At 36.6% G+C, this 23553-nt stretch overlaps 1 protein-coding gene across 4 annotated transcripts in view; it reads left to right on the top strand.

Annotated features, from left to right (window-relative positions):
* Window positions 1-19910, top strand: part of LOC131687432 (uncharacterized) — a 148254-nt gene extending 128344 nt beyond the window's left edge. For all 4 annotated transcript variants that reach the window (XM_058971512.1, XM_058971511.1, XM_058971513.1 and 1 more), the window contains 2 exons: window positions 3956-4110; window positions 4190-19910. In XM_058971512.1, coding sequence (XP_058827495.1) covers window positions 3956-4110; window positions 4190-4390 — 356 coding nt within the window. In that variant the 3' untranslated portion in view covers window positions 4391-19910. The remainder of the gene's footprint in view (window positions 1-3955; window positions 4111-4189) is intronic.
* The last annotated feature ends 3643 nt before the right edge of the window (window positions 19911-23553 follow it).

Raw genomic sequence — 23553 nt, 5'->3', positions numbered from 1 at the left:
ATATATATATATATATATATATATATATATATATATATATATATATATATATATATATATATATAAACTTCCACTTGCTTATGGCGTTCTTTGTGAGAAGATACAACTAGAAAAGGGAACAAATTGTGATTATATATTCTTTTCCTCATGTAAAAATAACTAAAAAAATGTGAGCAAATTAAACTTCACTCATTTTGATAGCCATAGGTAAACTAACGAACGAAAACAATTTTCATCTCTGAATCCAATTATAAAATTTCGTTCGACAGTTTGTTTCAATATGATTTGACTTCTGCTAACCTGCAAAATAACTCTTCGATGTGGCGTTTTGAAATGAGCGTGTAGCACCTTCTAGATATAGGACGATAAAGAATATTTAAAAAATGCATTTAAAATTCGATTACACCTGTTTTTCGTACGGGATAAAACTTGCTTACTTGCCCTCATATGGTTTGTGTGCAACATGGGCCATAATATTGCACATAAAGTTCGAAAAGTTGATTCAAATTATTGAGATGTATGCAAGAGGAACATGGCGGCCTTTTACACTGTTTTCATTTGGCTTCAGGATGCAGCCATTTCTTCAATGACAGGTACTAACGTCTTAGGCCGGACTAAACTCAGGCCTAAAATCAAAGATAGTACCGTGTGGCGGTACCAACTAGATTCAAGCTTACCGCTATTTTAAAGTCAAAACAATAATACGAATTATCCGTGTTAAGTTAGATAATCTTGCGTTTTAGTTCTCTAAAATATAACAGTTATTATAGAGTAATGAAATGAAAGACATCTCTCTTAAGAGGGTTCTCTACTCTCGAGGCCCGGAATTGAGCTGTTTTTGAGGTATAAATTGCCAAGTATCTACTGAATAGATTTTGAATTTATATTTTTTATTTGAAAGCTACAGACCAGAAAAAAACATTAGCGACCTTGAAACGTTATTGATTACAATGATGTTGAAACTGCTGCCGAATAAGACTTTTCATAAAAGAATTGGTTCGATTTTATTTTTTTTAATTGTTCAGTAAACATACCGCGATGTTTTCCCGTAACAGTTTTTTATTTTGCAAATTGCAAGTGACAAACCACGGCGAATAACAGACGACCGCTAACATCTACATAAATCATGTTTGACTAACGTTAATTTCATATAAATTCCAGCTACCAAATCTTTAACTGTATATTTATAAAATCAGTTGACGCTAGGTGTTTGAAGGCGACGAAGGGAGCATCTATTCAGGTGATCCTCGATTTAATAACCGGTCGCACCTCAACAGCATTAGCACATCGAAAAAAGTCTCTTTGCAAAAGTTTAGCTTAATCGGACACGTTTAAGGGGTTGCGCGAAACGGTCAAAGTGAAAAAAATTTCACCAGTGAAGTCTAACTAAAAAAGTCTAAAATTGTCCAAATGATGTGAAATTTGGCATCTGAGCTTATTTTGACATTTGTCACAATATGAGAGCCTTGGAGAATTCAAAAAAAAATTTGCGATGCCCTACACAATAGTATCCAGCGGCCCCACGAGATTTTAAGACGACCCTGCTAGTGGATCACCCGTCATTCCGGCAGATCTTGTACGCGAATGACGGGTACAAGATCTACCTCTTCTCTTCATACACGGCTGAGCACTCTTTGTTCCACCATGGGTTAAATCGCGGTGTCAAGAATCAAGCCAGCCAGTACTCTTCCACCGGAGAAAGCTCTTGTGAGGACTCCATTTTGCCAAATATCGCCGCTCGTAGCTTTTTCAATAAATCTTTCGTGTGAGGTGACACGAAACATTAATTCTATTCGGTGGTCATTGAGTCGTGTCAAGTAAACGAATTAAAAAATAGAATAGGTCAGAAAGTAAGACAAATCAGTTTACCACTTCCAGGTTCACACTAAATTATTGTAAAGTAGCACATTTTTGCAAAAAGTTCTTTTTGGTGAACCGCATTCTCAATGCACAACAGCAGTAAAAAAGAATATTAATGGAAGAAAGGCAATCGTATATTGTGATAAAAGCAGCTCTTAAATATCATTTAAAACTAGTCGATAATCGCTCCGTCGATCTCCACTTTATGGGCGAGAATGTAGACACGATAGTCCTTTATAAAATACATGTCGTCAGTAATGTCATTTGCTTGCTTTAGACGGGATATCACACGGCTGATCTTATCTAGGCGTCTTTTCGAGATATTCAACACAGTTGAATATTTTTGTGTCATTTGTTTAGAGTGCGTATCTTTTCAGGTAAGGTACTATAAAACGGCGCAAAGCTCAAAGAAATAGAAAATACGGGAAATTTAAATAATTGAAAGACGGGTCAGGCGGTAGTGAAGCAGAAATGTAATTACCTATTCTTTCTCGATGTATGGCTAGATGTTACTGATACCAAATGGTAAAACTAACAAGAAATAAGAAAAAAATATTTAAAAACTTTTTTACAACAGCTTATCATAAAAGCGACTTTGTTTTAATCGCTTGTTTAAACAATGTAACGGCATTTGAACTGGTAATCCAACTTTAACATTAAGTACCGTCAATTCACAAACCAGTTTCTAAAAAATGTCTCCTCAGTGTACTGGTGTTGATATGAAGTCACTGAATATGGTCCGTCCGTTGTATACAAACAACTAGCGTCAGCTAATTTCATGACTCTACAGCTCAAGATTGGCGGTGAATTTACAAGAAATGACCAATAGTCAAATAGTCTAGGAAGTCGGGTTTTTCGGTGTTTTTACACGTTTCCAACAATCGGAAATAGTTATATTTATTGGCGAATATTCAAAATGATTCTACGTATTTTTCATGACAGAGGAGGGTTGAAATCGAGTGCCAAATTGCTTTGGCAATTTTGAATATCTTAAAACTAAGAGGTTACAATGAACAATTTTTTTTAATATTGGAAGGAACACTACTACTATCTTAATCTAAAAATACGATTCGATACACAATATTGAACAATATTTTTTTTAAGAAAGAATGACAGCGCTCTTAAGATTAGGAATACAGATTAATATACAAGAAGAAAAACAAGTTTTTATGAGAATTTTCACAGCGTCTGCTCACTTGACCGATCTGTATGTACAGTCTGCATAATAACTATTGCTATTAATGGTCCTCCTAATTCACGAATAAACTTTGTCCTATCAAAGTGAACATCCTGCTTGTCCAGTTTGTTTCAATGGAATGTTCACAACTTCTGTTGTATTATTGTATTAATCAGGAAAAGTGTGCCATAGATGGACTAAATACTAAATTGTTAGGAAGTCGAATTGAAAAACAAATGCAATGTAAACGCCAAACGGGAGCAATTCTGAGACCCCGCCAAGGGCGACAGAAGATCACACTTCGCCCCTGCCCGACGATAAATTCTCTTGTTTACATAGGTTGGGATTCGACACACTCAATTTCCGCACAGTTGACCAGTCAGTAAAAATTTTCAACTGATAGTTCATCTAAGTGGCTTCAATTTACTGATTTTCTGCGATATATTTTCCGAGTTACAGTAAAACAAACGTCACATCTACTGAGATCTTGGTAAAAGCTTTGTTAGCTGAGTGCTCGGCTGTGTTAAACTCGGTAAAAGTTGCGAAAAAAGCTGGGATTGGGTAGAATGAAATCAAGTGTGTATTGTCGAATTTTAATATCGTTGGCAGTTAGTTTACGTTTCTCAGAAAAAAAGCATGTTCTGCAATCTCAGTTTTGAAATGGTGTGATAGACCTTTTCAGATCATAATCCATTTACCATATTCACACCTTAACCCATTTACCACGAGAGATAAACAGTATTTTTTTGATTACGATATGACAGTTTTACGAATTGGGATGTTTTATGCAAAAAAATCATAGATTAGTTGGAAGCCGAACTCGTATGAAAAATGACTCTATTTAATATTTAGCTCCTCATTGGAATATGCACAACTTTATCTGCTGTTAAATCAAAAGTTTTTTTTTTAATTTTATAGCACTTCCAAATGGTGTGACATACGAACCCGCACTGAACGAAGTCAATGTTCCCATACTGAACCGAGACCTGTGCATCGAGTGGCTGGAGAATCTGAACGTCACTGAGGGAATGATTTGCGCCGGTTACCAGGAAGGCGGCCGCGATGCATGTCAGGTAATTAAAAAATCAAAAGCTCATTAGCCGCAAAGCCACACACCACAAACTGGCACTAATGGAAATGTTTTATTTAAAGGGGGACTCTGGTGGTCCATTGCTGTGTCCTTATCCGAACGAAAAGGATCGCTGGTTTGTCGGCGGTATCGTATCATGGGGCGTACGCTGTGCCCATCCCAAGCTGCCGGGGGTGTACGCAAACGTGCCGAAGTTTCACCCGTGGATTTTGTCCCAGATAAACAACCATTCCGTGCTACAGACGGACACTATTGGCCGATAATTGGAGCCATCCGGTGGTATCGATTGGCAGTTAGTGTCCGATGGAGAACAACAAAAGCAGACACCCCAAAAAGCTGACAATAAACGAAAGAAGAAAACATCAACTTTAATGCCATTAGACGAAAGCTTGTCTATCAACATCGCGCGTAAATGGTATGGTCGAGCTAAAGGCAAGTACATAATATATACATCGAGGTAATCAATTTCGCTTTTTGTGGCGGAATAGTTAGCTATGAAGTAAGACAATAAATAAATGCCCTGATATTTACACATATCGCAAAAAGTAGGCATGACGGTAAAGAAAAGACAATAAAATCTGACTCAAATTTTTAGAAGTTGTTTTGGTACGACAATAATATGTTTAGAAAATAAATATCGCACATTATACAAGAAAAACAGCAACTGAAGGCGCAGGAATGAATTTACAATCTTGTTTAATGAAAACGGCATTAAATTCTAGGAAGTTATCACCAGCACATCAGAGAATGGGGAACCGACTTTGATCCTGATGTTGTTTGTCACACACTAGTAAAAGATCAACTGCAAATAGGAAATGTTCTACAACAGCATACCAGTGGAGAGTAACCAGCAGAAGTGATAGGAAAAAAGGAAGATTTCCAAGCAATTTGCTATACAACGTAGTCATACATAGTATTCCTACCCACATGATTCATAGCTTTTCCTAGTCTCACACAGCTGATGAAAGTAGGAGTTATACAATCTTCATGGAGTGTTTGAGCGAAAAGCAAATACGAAGCTTCTATTGAAAAATAAAACAGAACTGGATATTTTAAATCGATGGCAGAACCATTTAAGGAATCATGAATACCATACATTGCCAACCAGAATTAAAAATTTGCATACTTAATGTCTGATTTCAAATAAGATTTTTTGACTTTGTACACAATTAAAAATCTTTGCATTTTTAGCATCAAATCTTCATCAAAAGCTGACCATTGCAAATTTTAAAACCTACCCAAGTCGCTTGTGTACAACACTGTTACAAAAAACCTGTTTTCATCCTTTTCAATTCCAACTAGTGAAAGCCCGGAAGATAGAACGTATGCATTATTGCTGCAGCTGGCAAACGATATATGCCTATGATTGAAACTTTTCACCAACACTCTAACCAAAGCAAACACTACCTAGTTTCCAGTAGCAAGAATGACATCTAAAACGAAGGAAAAATCCAGCATTCAAAAATCTTCTTCCATGCACACGCTACAATGTTCCGTAAAACTCCCACCACCCACTACACAAACGATGGTTTCTTTGAACCAGCCATGATCCGGAGTGCCTGTTAGATCCGTGCACCGTCGCATCTTGCTGTCGACGCCGACAATTTTGCGATAATGCGGTTTTAGAAGAAGGCTTGTGCAGTAAACGCTATTCACGTTTACTACGGCGACATTAGAAATACATACAGCAAGCGAATAAAATCATGGACTAATTTGAACCGTTCTTAGCCGAAACAGATTCAAATGGAAGGCCAAATAGACAACCAGATTCGCATTTGTTTTCGAATAATTTTTATGAGAATACCAGCTATTCAATTTTATCGAAACATCAAGATTTTGCGAAAATCTCCTACAGTTTTAGCTAGCTGATTCAATTTGCACAATTTCGGTTTCAAGAGAGTCCATTATCAACAAAAGGTATTCTCGGTTTACTAGATCGGATTCTCTCTCTCTTTTACAACATCTCGAGCACAAACCAGCGCAATGCATTGCATAGCAGCCTAATGCGACAATACGGTTGGAGGATGCTCTCCTTCGCACTCCAAATCAAAATTCTCATCATTCGATCTGCGCATCAAAAACGTTTCTGTAGGCCATTTTTCGAAGCGGTGTCCTGGCCTCCATGGAACTCTGTTGGCTCGAGACACGCACTTCAGGTAGAAACCTTTTCATGACATTATGCACATTCACAGAATACGTCGCGTTCTGTACTGTACATTAGGGTGGGACAAAAATTAGATTCCTGTTTCGAGCAACTTTTTAGGTTCCATTTGGGTCCTAGAACAACTGTGCAAATTCTTAGCTCGATCAGTGAAACTATATTTTTGCGCCCGTTGTTTAAAGTTTGCATGGGATTTTGTATGGGAAAATTAACGTTCACAAAATAATTCCTCCAGGAGTCGCCCATTGCTTCCTAAAAATAAATCGTTATATGACTTTTATGGGAAATTTAACAAAGAAACAAAGTCTCGAAGACCACAAAACGATCAGATGCTTGAGAAAAAGTTATTAAGCAGAAACCGATTGATGCTCTAACGATTTATAAAATATTCATTTTTTCTAGCACCACTGCACCCTTGTAATCAATTATCTATACTGTTTGGCCACTTCACAAGATCTTCAGGAATTAATTGAGGCTTCTTTTGTACATAAAAAGAGAAAGTTCACAATTTTGTGTATAATTCAACCCAGGGCCGTCGAGAGCCGCGTCGGACCCCCGCGACTTGTATTACTGCCGGGCCCTTTTAATCCAAAGCCCTCTAGTTCAGTATGAGTTAGTTCCCCTTCAGCCATGGGAAACTCATGAGTCCGTGGTTTCTATTAGTCTCCAGTTGACTCATATTGCCACATCCACAGATAGCGTGCCAGACAGACGAATTTCGCAGGTTCTTATTCCGTGGTATCCAAAGCGGGTAAAATTGCCATAGCTACGAGTTTTTCAATTTGCGGGTACTCAGTAATCAGGAAGCAGTAGCGTCTAGCTCAAATGGCACGTTCGCCATATTGATCAGAGATTTGTGCCTTGCCATCAATCCCCACCCACCCTTCCTCTCTTCTTTTGTCTGACCAGTGGCGGCGCGAGGTGTTTTGTCGCTCGGGGCCAAACATTAAATTTGCCGCCCCTTTACAACGAATTTTCAAAAAAGTTCAACTATGTCCCACCTTTTCACATGAAATGAATATGATAAAGGTATTAGAAAGGATCTACACAAAAATGAACTTTTTCACATTTTATTGTCAATATTTTGTCCTGGCGGTAGTGTTGCGCATAAATTTCCTCGCGAAAGGTGTGGCTACGACTCCGTTCACATGTTCGCTCCGCGCTCATGTCCTTTAATTATGGCAATAATTGGTGCCTAAAATTTTCTTGTTTGAGCAAAGAGACGGCATTCTTCATTTGGTTTATGACTACTGGTACACCTTCTATAAAATATTACATATTAAAAAAACTGATCAAGGAATTGGATAAATCATTTTAAAATACTATTTTTGTGAGATACTGGCGATCAACTTTTTTTTAAATTCTCTAGCTAAACATTCAGAGCAACATAATTTTCTTTTAACCCCTATCAAACCCATTTTATTTATAAACAATAACGTTTATCAATTTTTGGCTAAGGAAAGACTAGCTTACAGAACTAATTATTGAGACGATTAAATTTCATTTGAGCACTAGCACATATAAGTAATATTCATAGAACTGATGTAATTGCAATTTGTCTGGATAGATCCCGGTGAAACAGTGCTGCCAAAGACAGTGGGCATAACATAAATTTTTGATATCTTTATGATGGCTCGAATTATTATTGAAAACTGATAGACTCAATTAAGACGTCTTTGACTACCTTTTCCATACTATTTGATTATAGTAATCATTGTAAGGGAATTGTATTGAGCATCGGATCATTAGACCGGTTCTCTTATCGACTATGCTGGACCAACGCACCTGATTTTTAGCAGGAACGGAAACACCTTTCCAATGGAATTAATAGATTGAAAATACAAAGTATACTTTTTGAGTTAGAGACATTTAAAAACAAACAAGTTGTTTACAAAAAAAAAGTTCAATAGCTTTGTAGTTGAGTTTTGATAGTTTGTGTAGAACGATTTTTTCCCCAAATACAACTCTCTATCACCGCTCGAGAGATTCTTAACCATGAACCAAACACTCTGTATATGATAGAGTTCCCTGGTTTAATCCCAGCAAATTAGTCTGCATACTCCCACTACTTCAAGTTCGTTCGGAAACTAATCTCAGTTGAATCTTTTGAGACTGAGCAATATGTATATAATTTTGTTCGATTGCATCCGTCGTCTTGATCCCCTACTTTTTAATAGTCAATCGCCAAAATAATATAAATTCAAGCGTTTCACCCACACTTGATTTTGATCGTGATTATTGAAACTTGAAGAATTATTAAAAAATGAAATAGAAATTTGTTTAGTAGGAAATGCCGCCCCCTGATTTTGCCGCTCGGGGCGGTTGCCCCCTTCGCCCCCCCCTTAGCGCCGCCACTGTGTCTGACAAACCGACTATTTAAATTGACGAATTAGTGCCTATAGAAATGGGATTCGATCCGCAGTCGAAAACCTTTAGTTTAGGTGACTATTGGAACGCATACGTATAATTGATATTGTTCGGTGTCTCAAAGAACTATAAGAAGATTCTATATTAACACTTAGAGTATTCTATAAAATCTTTATAGCATTTATCTTCAAAAGCTTTTTAGCATGATGTCTATGTTCTGTATGTCGATATAGTGCTAGATTTAATGCTTTACATTTTAGGTGCATTGAAGCATTAAAAATACTTGTATACGTCCAGTTAGCAATGGAAATGCTAACTTATAGCTTATCTAGAATTTTAATTTTGCTCTTATGGTTATTTGGGTAACGACAAAAAACAAAGCTGAGCATTCTGCGCCTGCCTGAACGATCTGCAGGTGTTTCAAAAGCAGAAATAATACTTCCAACCCCCGGAAGAATTTGGAATTTTTATTTTAACAGTGAGCCGATATATTTCATTTCGCGAAACAAACAGTTCTACTTGATTGACGGTCTGGAACATAATCAGTACGCTATGTCTAACATGGTGAAATTGTAGGGTGTAAACACTGGTCATAGTGGTTTGCAACACGACATTTTGTTTCTACTGTGCAGACAAAGCGATACACGGACTGATTTATTTGCTGGTAGCAATGGAGCAGTTTTTAGCTTTTCTTGTAAGCAAAATGAGAAGGTAGCAGATGCAGCTCGAAATTCTCGTTTAAAATTATTACATCAAAAATATTTTCAATTTATATAAGTTTATCTCATATTGAATCCAAGAAAACCGTTACTAATCGTTGATTTTATGCAGGTTTAAAAAATAAACAATGTAATATGGCTAACGTGTTAATTAAGGTCAGTCTACCTTCTCATCTCGCCTACAATAGAAACTAAAAATCGTTCCGCTATATATACAAGGCAAAAACGACTGCAGACGAATTGTGTTACTATTGATTTTTGGAAATGTCTTGTAAGACCAGCTACTCGGGAAGTGAAATAAATAATAAATGTGCAGATTGTGCTCAAACCAGGAGAAGTAAACGCACTGTAAATGCACCATATCAAACATTAAGAAACATTCGCGGAACAACGTGCAGCACATCAACGAAAGCTGTCACATAACAACATCATCCCCGTATACATAGGCAAGGGCTCCAGAGAGATGTGCTTACACGAATTGTCTCCATATGCCTCTGACATCGTGATTACCAATTTATGTCAAGATACGGAGAAGTGGCTTCCATAAGAGCTGTAACTTGGCATTTTTCCAGGTATCCCTAACTTTGTTCTTACAATACTTCCGTACAAACCAACTTTTTCATACGTAACCGTTTTATGCGGATCAGCCAAAAATGGAACGTTTCATCAGACGATACTGGTTATGCAACCATGGTATGTGCGAATTCTACAAAGACATTGCACCACGCAAAACTTTGTGCAAAAGCAGCTAAGAAAAGCACACCTGCTATAACCGTAAACAGCATCTTATGCCAAACCATAAACGACTACAAAACCAATATCTACGGATCTGACAGGAACAAATATTCACTCATCAACAATCACGCCCAGTGTCTCCATACATTAAATTGGCTTCTCAATATTTTGTAGTGTATTCCGTCGATTCAAGCAATAAAACTCATTTTTTAAACTTGTACAAAAAGTAGACAACTCCCTTAAGAACGATTGTTTTAACAAATGTCAACTATCAAAAAAAGTTTTCATTTTTATACGTTTTCATCATATAACAATTTATTAAGGCGAAATTACTGTTGCTATTTTTTGATCTTCTATGAATACCGGACGTGTTCGCCAATCTTTCGCCAATGCCTCCTCTCTCATCGGGCCTGCAACCGTCATAAGCATGAAAAGTAAAATTTTCATCAATCTTCAGGCATCAATCGATTTTTGCCTTATAACTTTTTCCACCAGCATCAGATCGTTTTACGGTCTTCTAGGCTTTGTTTCCTTGACAAATTTCCTATAAAAATCAGGCATCTATATATTATTAGGAGGTAACGGGCGACTCTTGGAAGAATTATTTTGCAACACTTTAAACCGCGGGCCCTATAGTTTCAACAAACGAGCTTAAAATTTGCCGACTTCTTCTGGGAGCTAAATGCGACATAAAAAGTTACTCGGAACAAAATTTTATTTTTTTCATATAACCGTGTCCCACTCTACTGTACATGTATACATGTCTAGAGAAAGTATTTCACGGGTTGATCTGTAGAGGTATAGCAAACTAAAAACGAAAATTTTGGTCAAAATTGTTAATCCGCCATATTGGAATCGCCATTTTTTTTTTTATGCATATTAACAAAAATTCGTGTTTAGTATTTTTGGTAGTAGGAGTCCGCCATATTGGATCTGCTATTTTAAATTTCGGGAAACTGACTTAAGATTGGCAATGAGCGATGTCTAAAAACCATAATTCTATGTAATTGTTACAAAATATTGAAATTCTATCACGAATAATTCATCGAAAATGTTCTCAAACTTTTAAACGCGTTTATCTCAAAACATGATTTTTTTTAAAACTGCGTGCAATCCCATTTGGAAACGGTTCAATATAAAAACTTCTTTTAACTTCTCGAAAGAAAACCTTTTTCATTGGAGGGATGACCTATAAAATCTACAAATTCTTTGTATTCATTATTTTTAGTTAAGCTGTAAAGTGGAGAAAGGGCCAATAAATCGATCTCAAAGTTTGAGATCGCACCATTACCTCAAATTTGAAGTTTTTAGCTGCTCTTAGATCATCTCTCTAATAAATTTAGTTTACTTTAGAGCCTTATTATTAGTTTTGTGTTTCAGAGCCATCCTGAGACAGAACAGGCTGTACGCAGTTTTAGAATTCCACGTGCACCTAACCTCAGACGTCACCACGGGAGCCATTTTGTTTTTTCGTCTTGAAAAACAATGTAACTGAAGACGAACATATGAGCTTTTTGAATCCTGAAACTGTTTCCTTCTATTTTTTTCTTTGGCTCACAAAAAATTTCAAGTTTTTCTTAGTTTTTGTTCATTTGAATGAGAACCTTCCCTTAATACAAAATCGTTGTAATTATTTTTGACCAAATAAAATGTTTCATTCAGTACAACGGGAGTTATACATAAAACCGTTAAACTAACATTGCCACCCTACTGGTCGTCATTTTAAAATGGACCCTTATATTAAAAGCTTTGATCGAGGGTGAAAAATCATAACTTTTGCCGTAGGTAAATTCGTTATCATTTCATGTTTGCGCTCCTATGGGCCCTATTCTATTCTATTCTAACCCTTACACAGCCAGTAGTGAAAAGCATCCTGGAAAACACTGCAGTTAATCTTTAGTGTTTTTCTTGTCAACATTAATATTTGAAGCATATTAAAATGTGTGGCAAATATTAAAACGGCTAGGCCTACTGTGCAGAGTTGGGTTTGAAGATGTTTCAATATTATACGGCAATTGAATTATTCATTTAATGAACAATTCAACCAACGAATCGTTTTGAAACTTGAATGAGGAAGAAACGAGGACAACCGTACCGACCGTTTCAGATTATAGAGGATTAGGATAAAACGTTGGGAGTGACTTGGCTAAGAAGGATAATGTCACTCCTTTGGTCCTTTGGGGTGGGACAGAGGTATTTACACCTTGCCCTGGCTAAAAAGTCTAGGTTATAGCGCCTTTACTCGCTCATAAACTTTAGAAGAACAAGGCAGATCTTATGTTCCAATTCTTCTAACATACGAAAAAAAGTTAAATAGAACAGATCGGAATAGACACTAGGAAATTCGTGCAGATCATCCTGGAGCTTACCGAAAACGCCTGAACAATACGAAACTAGTGGTAATATGCATTACTTACTTGCTGGTCTCATTTCGGTTGCACGGTATTCTATTTACCCTTATGTAACTTACAGGTTTGGATCGGAATCCTTCTTACGCGACCTTCGATGTTTTGATTTTCTAAGCTTCAATGTCTTGACGGTTTTTGACTACATCGGAAACTCGGAGTACCAGCGCTTAGATGTTTAATCTCGATCCCAATCAGCAATCACGATAATGTTCGGTTTTCAAGTAACTTCATTCCCGAAAACTTTTCTGTTTCCTAATCATCGATACCTGTTCAAGTTCTTCAATTCTCTATTGACGCTCTGTGACTGGTGAGCCAATGCATGGAACATGTGTATGTTTTATCACTCGGCTAGCACTTCACGACGAGAAATAATAACTGTAAGCTAATTGATATTTCCATTTTTTAAAAGAAAAATGACGGGAGCGATTTTTTTTTCGTCCGATGGCCATGGTTACTATGATATCTTTTTTCCATATTTGCGCTCCTATGGGCCCTGTCTAAAAACATTTCAACTAAGAACAAATTCATAGTTCCGATTTCCGTTTACTTATACTACTTCATTTTACTACTGAGTATGTCATTGGCTCCCATTATTATCGGGTAGATTCCTGGAGACAATGACATTTTGATTCTCGTCAAGTCAAGTCAAGTCAAGCTCTAGTCTTCTACTATATTCTTTATTAAAAGTTTTGCACAGTATGCCGGTATTTTTAATCAATACCGTTATTTCTATCAAAACTGGGTATGTACTCCTAGGATTTTCTTTAAACTTCGAACCCTAAATAACACTGTGTCCACATTGAACGCAATTAAGAGGAAAATCGGCTAAAAACGAAGGCGAAGCAACAATGAGGCAACTATGCTCCGTCGAATTCAACAATCCAAAGATAGACGTAAGAATGCGAATTTAACCAAACGAGAAGAAAATAACGAACCATATGCCGTCGGTGAATACCACGCCAGTGCTTTTCGCAATCAGTAATCGAAAATTAGAAATCCATGATAGAGCTGAAACTGCGAACATTTAACCAGGAGGTATATTCAACATGTTACATCGACATTAAAACATGCAAAACTAATAACGCGTAGGATGCTGTACGTGTTAAGTGATCATTATGCTCCGACCGAATTAGGCTACGAAATTATTTTACACGCCCTTATTATCCGGATATTCCTCCATGTGCAAACAAAGTCCGTGGGATGAGTTTCTATTACTTTTATGTAAAATTTTATTGTCATTTTAATAATAAACCATACAATTGCGCAATGCGGTATTAAACCCCTATAACCGTAAAACTAAGAAACGGTGGAATGACGAATTTCAGTAGCCGTGCATGTATGTGCATCACACAATCAAACAGTTTTTCGGTGTATGTCAACCTCGGTTTTGTTCGTATGTGGGATAATCCGGTCGATGGCTGTAATTGTATTAGTATCGAGCTAAACCATTCGGAATTCTAATTTTTAACGAGGTAGACTGGATTGCACAAAAAAAATAAAAATCGATACGTTGCTTTGTACCGGACTTTCGCCTTGGGTTCTAGATGCCTGGTTCCGATTTACACCTAGACTCATACTCTGAATTCGGAGCAGACCCCGGATTCGAACTTGTTCAGTCTAAATTAGGACCAGTTCCCGGATCTGAACCAGATCTCGGATCTAAACCATCACCAGTTCCCTTACCAGGTCCGAAGATGCACGAGGCCCAAACTCGGTGAGTAGATTCTAAGAGAAGAAAAGACAATCACGAGCTAATTTGATCCAGTCCTAATTTCAATTTACAACTCCAAACGGCTGTTGGGGAATTGCCAAGCTGAATTAAATAAGTATATCGTCAAGAAGCATAGAAAAATGAAATAAATTTTTAAATGCAACTTGATTTGTGAATCCTTGGTTTTGGTACGATCTATGAACTACAATTATTTTCAGCAATTGGGAAAAGCATGCCAGAGGGATCTGGCAACGATGGGTGCTTGTTGTCTTTAGTTTTTCGACCGGGCGTAGTTGAGAAACTTAAGAAGAGCAAGAAGTCTATTGTCGCACATTGTCGCCTAGCTGGACAAAGCCTCAAATTTTTATTTTGGATTTTTTGATAAATTAAAATATTTCTGTGTTGAATAGTTGTTTTGAATAGAGTTTTCTCAAAACACTAAATTTTGAAGACAATAGCTCGATTTTTGCAGAACTTCAAAGGTGTCATAGCTGAATTCTAAAGAAACTGTGTGCATACCGTTATTACAATGAAAATGTCTTATTAATTAAGATTACGGTTTGAGTCAAACTGGCTTCATTGGAAAGGTTATTAGGCTTAGCCTTTCTTATACCACAAACATGGAGAATGAATAATAAATCGTTCATTTAATTAAAGGCATAATGCTCAAAGTTGTGGTACTTTTTTGCAACAGTTCGGAAAGATTGCTTGTGCTGCATGATACTTGAAAATTAGCGTACTTTCCGAAAATGAATTCTTGTTTCGCCCCTTTTTGCCGCGAGATATGAAAAAACGTTATTTTTCACGACATGTCAGAAGGAGACATTTGATTGCCCAGGGTTTGTAATGTAATTTATAAATGTCGCTCAGTGTTATCAACAATTGAAATAATATGTGCTCTGTTTAAAAGTCACTAAACTTAAATTTTTGAAAATAAACGTCCGATACAGTGCACTTTATATTTGTAGATATTTAGTTTTGAGTCACCCTAGGTGCCAAAATAAATTGAAAACAAGCATCAAATATGAATTTAGCGTCTTAAAATCACCGAAAGTGAAGCTTTCGTCGATTTCGGGTAACTTTTGAGGTTTGCAAGTAATACCCCACCACTATTCCGAGCCGGGTTATCGTCTGCTTGTGTGTTGAAGCTGACCGAGTATGAGCCGATCTGCAAATACAAAATGTGTCGAGTAGTTAGTGAAAAATGAAACCCATCTCACTCAACATTATTTTCGCTTTGATGCGCAATACAATGAACAACAAAATGCTACACACTTTTAAAAGATCCGAAGGGTCTCATATTCAACATGAGTGCGACACAGAGAGTATTTGAATGTGCATACATTGCCGTTTTTCGAGTTTTTTTTTTCGAGCATTGACAAATGATTTCAAGAAGAAATGGTAGACAGTCAGTTAAATAAAAGAATATTATCTTAACTTGCAAAAACGTTTGCTTAATAATTTCTGAATTCGATCGCCTTGTTGCACAACATCAGCACTCTAGAAAATTTGCTATCCTTCTCAGAATTATTTAAAGTTTTGAGCGAATGCAGTAAGCGTCGCAATACTCTAATTTCTATTAATGAACTTCGCTGCTCAAATGAGTTAGCGCCGTTTACAAGCTTCTGTTTGATTAAGGAAGTCACAAAAAGTGCAGCTGAAGCACATAAAATCCGCAAAAAATTCAAATTACACAAGAACATACCTCAAACCGAAAACTTACACTTTCGCAGGCCTTACTGTTATTGTAGAAGTCAATCTATCTTGCAATCAATACTAAAGGTAGCATATATCGTACGGATTTCAATTCAAAACCATCCATATAATTTAAATTATTCATATATTTCATCTTAAAATATAAATTCAATAACGAGAAAAATAAAATATCACTTTTGGATGAATTGATTCGAAAATCAGAACCCTTCAATACACTTGTCAATATAATTTATACGATTATTTTGTGATGGAAAAAACCTTCAACATAATTTGGATCACGTTTCTTATATTAAATGCTCCACTGTGCACCGTTGCTGATTTTGATAAAACGCCGCCGACCTGTAAATATTGTACCGGTGCACAGATCTAACGCCACGTGCTCGCACTTCTTCCGCTTCTCCTGTCTGGGCATTGCGTGTAGGTACTTAGCCCCTTCTCGAATTCCCTCTTCCTGCTGTGATACTACAACCCAACTGGAACTTTGCAGTCATCAAACTCACACCGTACGTACATGGTTCCAATCTCATTTCACCAGAGAATACCCAACTGAGCTGGATTTGAACCCAGTCCCGTAGTGGCGCCGAGTTTGCACCATCCTATATGCGAATTTCGTATCATCTACCTTCAACATATTTGTCGTTCTCAGATCATCACCAGTGCCGCAGTGGTGGCTTTGTCGCCGTTGAGGAAATATTTCTTGTGGGATGGTATGCTTGTTTGAATGAGAGCTGGTATTTAAAATATTAGTCTAAATTTAGCACTGTCGTCGGGTACAGGAAGTCCTTCGGATTCCTTTGAACGACGGTTATTTTAAAGCCGCCGGTTGATCTGATTTTCATTATATGTCGTATGGTACATAACACATCACTTTTTCCGCCCTCGTGCATTAAGGGGTTACATCACTATAGAGCACGAAAAAAGCTATATTTTGGGAATCTTTCTTAACGCAATGAAAGGATAAATCGAGATCATTTAAAATGGGATTTATAGCACTAATTGTGATGAACAAAAAATATTGTTCATATAATTTCACCACAACATGGCGGCAGCATTTTCCCGCCGGTGAGTTTTCTTGGAAGGGGTCCACGGCTCTGATTAGTTTCCATTATTCGCTGTGTACCGACTAGAGCTTCCATCCCGGGAATTTATTTCCCGGAAATCCCGGGATTTTTGGATTTCCCGAGATTCCGGATTCCAGGGAAATTATGTTTTCTCATTCCCGGGATTCGGGAATCCAAGGAAAAAAGATTTTTAATTTATTCCAAAAGGCTTAGGCTCTGCGAAAGAAATTCTGTAGGAAATATTTTTACCGGCAAACATTTGGGGTGAGTAGTGAATGCAGATTGTAGCGTTAATGATGCGCGGTACTTTCTTAAAAAATCGACGAGTGTATATTACAAAACTCGGGATGGTTTTAAGTGATATCATGCTTAACGCAAACGCTATTTAAAACAAAGAATGTTTCTAGAACGTCTGCAGAAATATTTGGTCGGTTCATCGAATGCATATTTCGTCTAATTTGTTATACCGTAGCTGTAACATCTGTAAATTTTTGAATGTATGAAAAGAAATACATAACGCTGTATCTATCCATATTACGCGCATCTAAACTCTTTGAATGTCGCCTTCAAGGATTCAGAAAGGTTTTTGGAAGGGATAAGATCAAACAATCCAGATACTCACCCGTAACAAGAAATCGATGGTAGGCTTCATCCATCGCTATACAGTTCGTCCATTATCTGTTTGATTTTGATTCACACTTAATTCGAAATGATGCTGATCCTACTGTGACGGAAATTCCATATATCACATTTTCTCATTTGATCGGAAATAACTGTACACTACCCTGAAGCAGCTCGATCTTTTCATTCAAGATTACTAAAGAAGGTGCTTTGCATTCAATTGATTACATTCCATCGTATCAGAACAACAAATTCCAATTTTGGACAGTAACTCCAGCAGCTTCGTTTAGTTCCAATCGGAATCGTAATTACCAAGAAAAATCATCAAAAGAAGTTGATGTTGCGTAAACTTATTGACGAGTTATCGAATGATTGAATGATGTGTAGGCCACCAAATCGCCATTTTCTGACAACTGCCTTTAGGACAAATATAGATGCAATCAAACGGGTTAGAAAACTTTTCGATTTATTCTTTTGTTTTCAAAAAAATTATTCACCTTTTTATTTTTCTTCTGTATTCCCGGGATTCCGGGATTTCCCGGGAAATTTATTATTTATTTTCCGAATTCCGGGAAGGTGAAAACCGTCGGGAAATGGAAGCTCTAGTATCGACATTATCAGTTTGTAGTGTTAGGTCTGTTTTCGGATCGCTGTTTAATCTTTATCTACCAAAGAAAGTACACCGATTTAGCACGTAAAGTGTGTAAATCAGTCAAAATTATAATGAAAAAAACCAAATTTTAGATTTCAGATGATGCTTCATAGTGACAGCTCTGCCTGAGATAGGCTGGGAATTTTTACTTTTCCGCATCGTGTTTGAAAGATTTTTTAAAACTCAGATTTCTCGGAATTAATGCAAAATACATTTGTAAACATTGATTCCATTCAGTACAGAAAAATTATAAACTTTTCTTGTTTCTTGGGGTAATTGCGATGTATCACATCTAACAAATACCACAGCTCTGGTTTTTCACGTCTAACTGACAGCAAGTTGGTGTCAGTTAGTGACGAGTATAATAAGAAACTCAAAAAAACGAACGACCGTTTTTCATACTTAAAACAGAATAGTAGCAAATATGTCACTTCGAAGAATGAAGACTTTATCGCCGCACATTTATAAAAAAAATCATTGCTTTTTTTCATTAAACGTTTATTTGACACGGCATTTGCAAAAGCTTTTTTACGCCATGGTTTCTTTTTTACATAACAAGTTACAAAAGTTCTTAGGACTATCACGTTATAATAAATATTCACTTCCTAATACTAACACCGAGGATAAGCATCATTTTAAATATTTTTATTTATATTCTATTTTCTTGAATTTCATTGTAAACCTTTTGTTAGATTTTTCTGTAATGTTTGTTTATTTTCTTTCCTTTATTTATATTGTTTGATCTAACTTAACTAACTGCGAAGAAAATTGTTTGTGGGTAGCAAGGGATAAAAAACTAGGAACACCTGAAAATGATAAACATGACCCATGTATATAAGATCTCCTAAAGCGAGGATATCACGAACAGGAACATAGGCCGGTTATCTTCGGGCTCGTAAGGAGTCTATTAATTGGGATCTGGCTTTACGATATTCAGTGCAAGACCAAACAACATATTCAATGTTGTTCGTAACCCTCTCCGCAAGCACATTGATTATCTTCTGCGATCTCATGCGATCTGCGTATAATGGTTGGACATGAGCCTAGACATCACACGAATGAAGTTTCGACTTACATAAAAACCCTTTGAACCATGCCTTCGTCGATACTTTAGTGATAATGGAGTGCAACCACCGTCCCAGATATCCATTGTCTCATGACGTTTGCCAACTAGTAAGCGTCCTCTGACGAGAAGCGCTATAAAATTCATTAAAAGCAATATGTCTTTCATAGATGTCACCCTTCAGTGCCCCTATTTTGGCTAAATTATCTGCTCTCTCATTACCCGGAATGGAGCAATGAGCGGGAATCCACACTAAGGTGAATTGATAAGATTTATTTGTTAATTTAGTTAAGTATTCTCGTATCTTCTTCAAAAAGAACGGAGCGTAATTATCAAGCTTTAATGAGCGCAATGCCTTAATTGTGCTGAGGCTATCTGTGAGGATGAAATAATGGCTCGGGAGTAAAGTATCAATGATTACCAGACTATAGTGAACTGCTGCTAGTTCGGCTGTGAGTAAAAATTTCTGAAGTGGCCCCCCAATTTTTCACAAAGTGGTGAATTTTGCAAAACATGTTTTAATTTTATTGTTTAGGTACCCCTAAACATCTTCGTGAAATATTATGTCGTTATTCGAAATATTTATAATAGTTTTAGTTAATTGAAAATTTATATACCTTTTTATTATATTTTTTACAGCCAAAGCTTAATTTCGAATTGCATCAAACTTCACTGGTGGTTTAACAAATGTTCAGTCTAGAAAATGTCGAAAAAATGTTAAACAAATGTTAACTATTTCTACTATTTTCAAAACAATTTTTCAAAAAAATGCAGTTTTAAATGGTTTCTTCACGCGATATTCATACCGTTTAAGTTGTAAAATGTTGCATATATTATCAGCTTTCAATTCCACGAAAAAAAATTTTGAGCAAACATAAGGTTTTTAAAATATTTGATTTTTTGTGTTACCCGGCATGCGAAAAACAACGCGCAAGCGAAGCAGTCGCTGGTCGCCACGGCACGCTTGGACCAACATTGCACTAGCGAACCTACCGTACTCTCCGCGACACGTTTGGACAAGTTGGCAATGATGAGTTTCGGTTGACAAATGACGTGTACCGGACTCAATCAAACAGTTTTAGGAGACCAAAGAGAATAGTGAAAGAGACGCAGAGTGAAAATCAGTCAAAACGGCAACACTCCCTTTACGATGATTTCAACACTAGAATTTGGCAACCGTTTCCAAAGGCAGCACTTTAAATGACTCCTATTATATTTTGAAAACAAACCTTTTGTCGATCGTTGAATTTGTATATCAAACGATGTGCATTTCGAAACAAAGAGATGAAATAATTCTAAAACTTGTTTTTACTCATACATAGACTCTAGAATGCACCTTAAAATCACGATTGCACTAAATTCTGACGAAAATTCAAATTTTTTTTGATAGATTTACAATACTTATCTCCTCCAACTCAGGCATGAGTAATGTTTATTTACATTGCACGATTGGTCTGCTCAATAAGGTATTTTTGGTTTCACACTATTCGTCTCTTTTCCTATTCTCTTTGTAGGAGACCAGGTGGTGCGATTATACTTGATGCACACATGCTTTTTATACTGTTTATACATACTGTTTATTACTTCATCGTTTTCGTTTGTTGAAACAAGTTATAGTTCTGTGGTTGATAGGTCAACCGGAAGAGTGCTGTAATTCTTTGCATAAAATAAAAAAAAACATAACCAATGTGCGAGGGAAAATCTTTCCGTTGATACGCACAAATTAAAATAAATAAAATTGGGAATTGATATTTCATATGTGAAAGAAATGGTTTTACTCCCCGTGAACAAGAACAGATCTTCAATGAAGCGATAAATAAACTATCGCGTATAGAGCTAGTTTGTACTGATTATACATTATACAATATACTGTTTGTACAATTTTAATAAAATTACAATGGTTTGATTGGACGAAGTTATTTAAAAAATATTGCTTCTCTATTTTGCACTATGAAATTCACGCTTCTCAGCAAAAAAAACAAACTTGTACTGGAAATGCAATAAGAATTGATGAAGGTAAATTAGATGGTAAATTTTCGGATGACACAAATGTGTTACAAATGCTATTTTCAAAAATATGTAATGAATAAACTGTTATATTACAAGCACTGGGTATTATCGATAAGACTAACGCAACGCAACGAAACTCATTTTCTAACTTTGCATTTGATGTAGTCAGAGTCGTGGCGAGCTCCCACCGACTCACTCATGGGATGTTGGTCCAAGCGTGCCGTGGCGACCACCGACTGTTTCGCTCGCGCGTTGTTTTTCGCATGCCGGGTAACACAAAAAATCAAATATTTTAAAAACCTTATGTTTGCTCAAAAATTGTTTTCTTGGAATTAGAAGCTAATAATATATGCAACATTTTACAACTTAAACGGTATGAATATCGCGTGAAGAAACTATTTAAAACTGCATTTTATCGAAAAATTGTTTAAAAAATAGTAGAAATAGTTAACATTTGTTAAACCTTTTTTCGACATTTTCATGACTAAACATTTGTTAAACCACCAGTGAAGTTTGGTGCAATTCGAAATTAAACTTTGGCTGTAAAAAATATTATAATAAAAATGTGCATAAATTTTCAATTAACTAAAACTATTATAAATATTTCGAGTAACGACAAAATATTTCACGAAGATGTTTAGGGGTACCTGAAAAATAAAATTAAAACATGTTTTGCAAAATTCGCCACTTTGTGAAAAATGGGGGGGCCACTTTAGAAATTTTTAGTCCTGTGTAAACAGAAACAGGTTCTGAGAGAGATCGAGGTGTTATTGTTGAAAATGCCTCATCGATTCGTGACCCATCAGTGTAGAACATTTTATGGCAGTCAATGTGTTGGTATTTACTTATGAATATTTTAGGAATCTCCAGAGAGCGCAGGTGATCCAGGATTCCACGAGTTTCCTCTTGCATGGACGAGTCGAAAAATAAAGTGGAATCGGGAGTATCCAGTATATTAACACATGTCATAACATAACTAGAAAGTGTTATTTCTTGTGACATGTGATTGAAGTACACTGTCATGAATCTGGTTTGGGATTGAAGCTCGACAAGTCTTTCGAAATTTTCAATTACCAGTGGATCTATAATCTCACATCGTATAAGTAAACGAGAGGAGAGATCCCAGAATCGATCTTTTAAGGGAAGAACTCCCGCTAGTACTTCATCGTATGTGTCGATTGCATGTGATAATGTGAGTGTGTGCAGCTGAACGGAAACAGAATTACTGAAAGTATTGTTGTTCGATACAATCTTATCAGGTCACTGGGATGAGCACCCCACCAAGATCCGTTTATTGTTTGGCGAAAATTTATCCTTTGTTGGCACTTCGTTATCAGATACCGAATGTGGCCTCCCCATGTACATTTAGAATCGAACCAAATTCCGAGATATTTAAAGGTCATGACTTGGGCTATCGTTCTACCAACCAACTGAAATTGAAGCTGAGCTGGATCACGCTTCCTTGAAAAAAACAACCAACTCTGTTTTCTCCGTAGAGAAATCGATGCCGAGCTTGAAAGCCCAGCTTGATAAATTATCCAAACTATCTTGCAGTGGTTGTTGTAAATTTATGGCTTTTGGTCCTGTAACAGAAACAGAAATCTGCAAGTTGCCTTAAAGTGTATGGACCGACAATACAATTATCAATGTCATTCACGTAAAAATTGTAGAGAAGGGGGCTTAAACAAGAACCTTGTGGGAGGCCCATGTAACTTATTCTGAATGTTGCCAAATCGCCATATGAAAAATGCATGCGCTTTTCTGACAATAAGTTGTATAAATAATTATTTAATATTGATGAAAGACCACATTGATGTAGTTTCTCTGAGAAAACAACAATGGAAACAGAGTCGAATGCTCCTTTTATGTCTAAGAACACAGACACCATTTGTTCTTTTTTTTTGCGTAAGCTAGTTGGATTTCCGACGAAAATAGCGCCAGCGCCAAGGGGTGAGTCGCTTAGAACAATGTGCCATACACACTGTATCACCTACGATAGAAGTTTACGATTCACAGTAATATACAATCGTTTCACTCGTTACCACAGTGTGTGGCACAATGAGGCACACTTCTGAAAACTCAAAAACTGTCAACAAAGTGTAGTTAAATAATCATAGCAACCATTGCTTTTGTTTTACTGAACACCATGGCACATCGTGGCACATTGCGGCACCAGCTACCACGCTGTTGGTTTGTGAGCAC

This window comes from Topomyia yanbarensis, chromosome 3 (genome assembly GCF_030247195.1).
Source record: "Topomyia yanbarensis strain Yona2022 chromosome 3, ASM3024719v1, whole genome shotgun sequence".
In the NCBI taxonomy this organism is placed as follows: Eukaryota; Metazoa; Arthropoda; class Insecta; order Diptera; family Culicidae; genus Topomyia; species Topomyia yanbarensis.
Note: the sequence above shows the minus strand (reverse complement) of the source record. Positions and strands in the feature narration are given on the sequence as shown.